The sequence below is a fragment of the Fulmarus glacialis genome, unplaced genomic scaffold (assembly GCF_000690835.1).
Source record: "Fulmarus glacialis isolate BGI_N327 unplaced genomic scaffold, ASM69083v1 scaffold7113, whole genome shotgun sequence".
NCBI lineage: Eukaryota > Metazoa > Chordata > Aves > Procellariiformes > Procellariidae > Fulmarus > Fulmarus glacialis.
Window position 1 is genome coordinate 3,506 of NW_009200938.1, and position 215 is coordinate 3,720.

Sequence of the window (215 nt, forward strand, 5' to 3'; positions counted from 1 at the left end):
GGTGGCGCCCACGGCAGAGGCGTTGTGTGGCAGCACCAGGTCCCCACGGCTCAGCCCCTTGCTCAGCGCCTGCTTCAGCAGGTACTTGAGGCGGACGGGGTCCACAGCAGGGTACTTAGCCAGGATGAACCGCTTGATGGCAATGACGGAGGTGCCCTTCCTCTCATCCTGGGCCTGCAGTGCCTCGATGACCATATGCAGGGTGGGGGGGGGAG

At 65.1% G+C, this 215-nt stretch overlaps 1 protein-coding gene across 1 annotated transcript in view; it reads right to left on the reverse strand.

Annotated features, from left to right (window-relative positions):
- The window catches only part of LOC104073831 (protein B4), a gene marked incomplete at its 5' end in the record, with an annotated part of 1,042 nt that extends 835 nt beyond the window's left edge, over positions 1-207 (reverse strand). The window contains one exon of the mRNA XM_009573756.1: positions 9-207. Within this exon, the coding sequence (XP_009572051.1) occupies positions 9-207 (199 nt within the window). The remainder of the gene's footprint in view (positions 1-8) is intronic.
- Between the last annotated feature and the right edge of the window lie 8 nt (positions 208-215).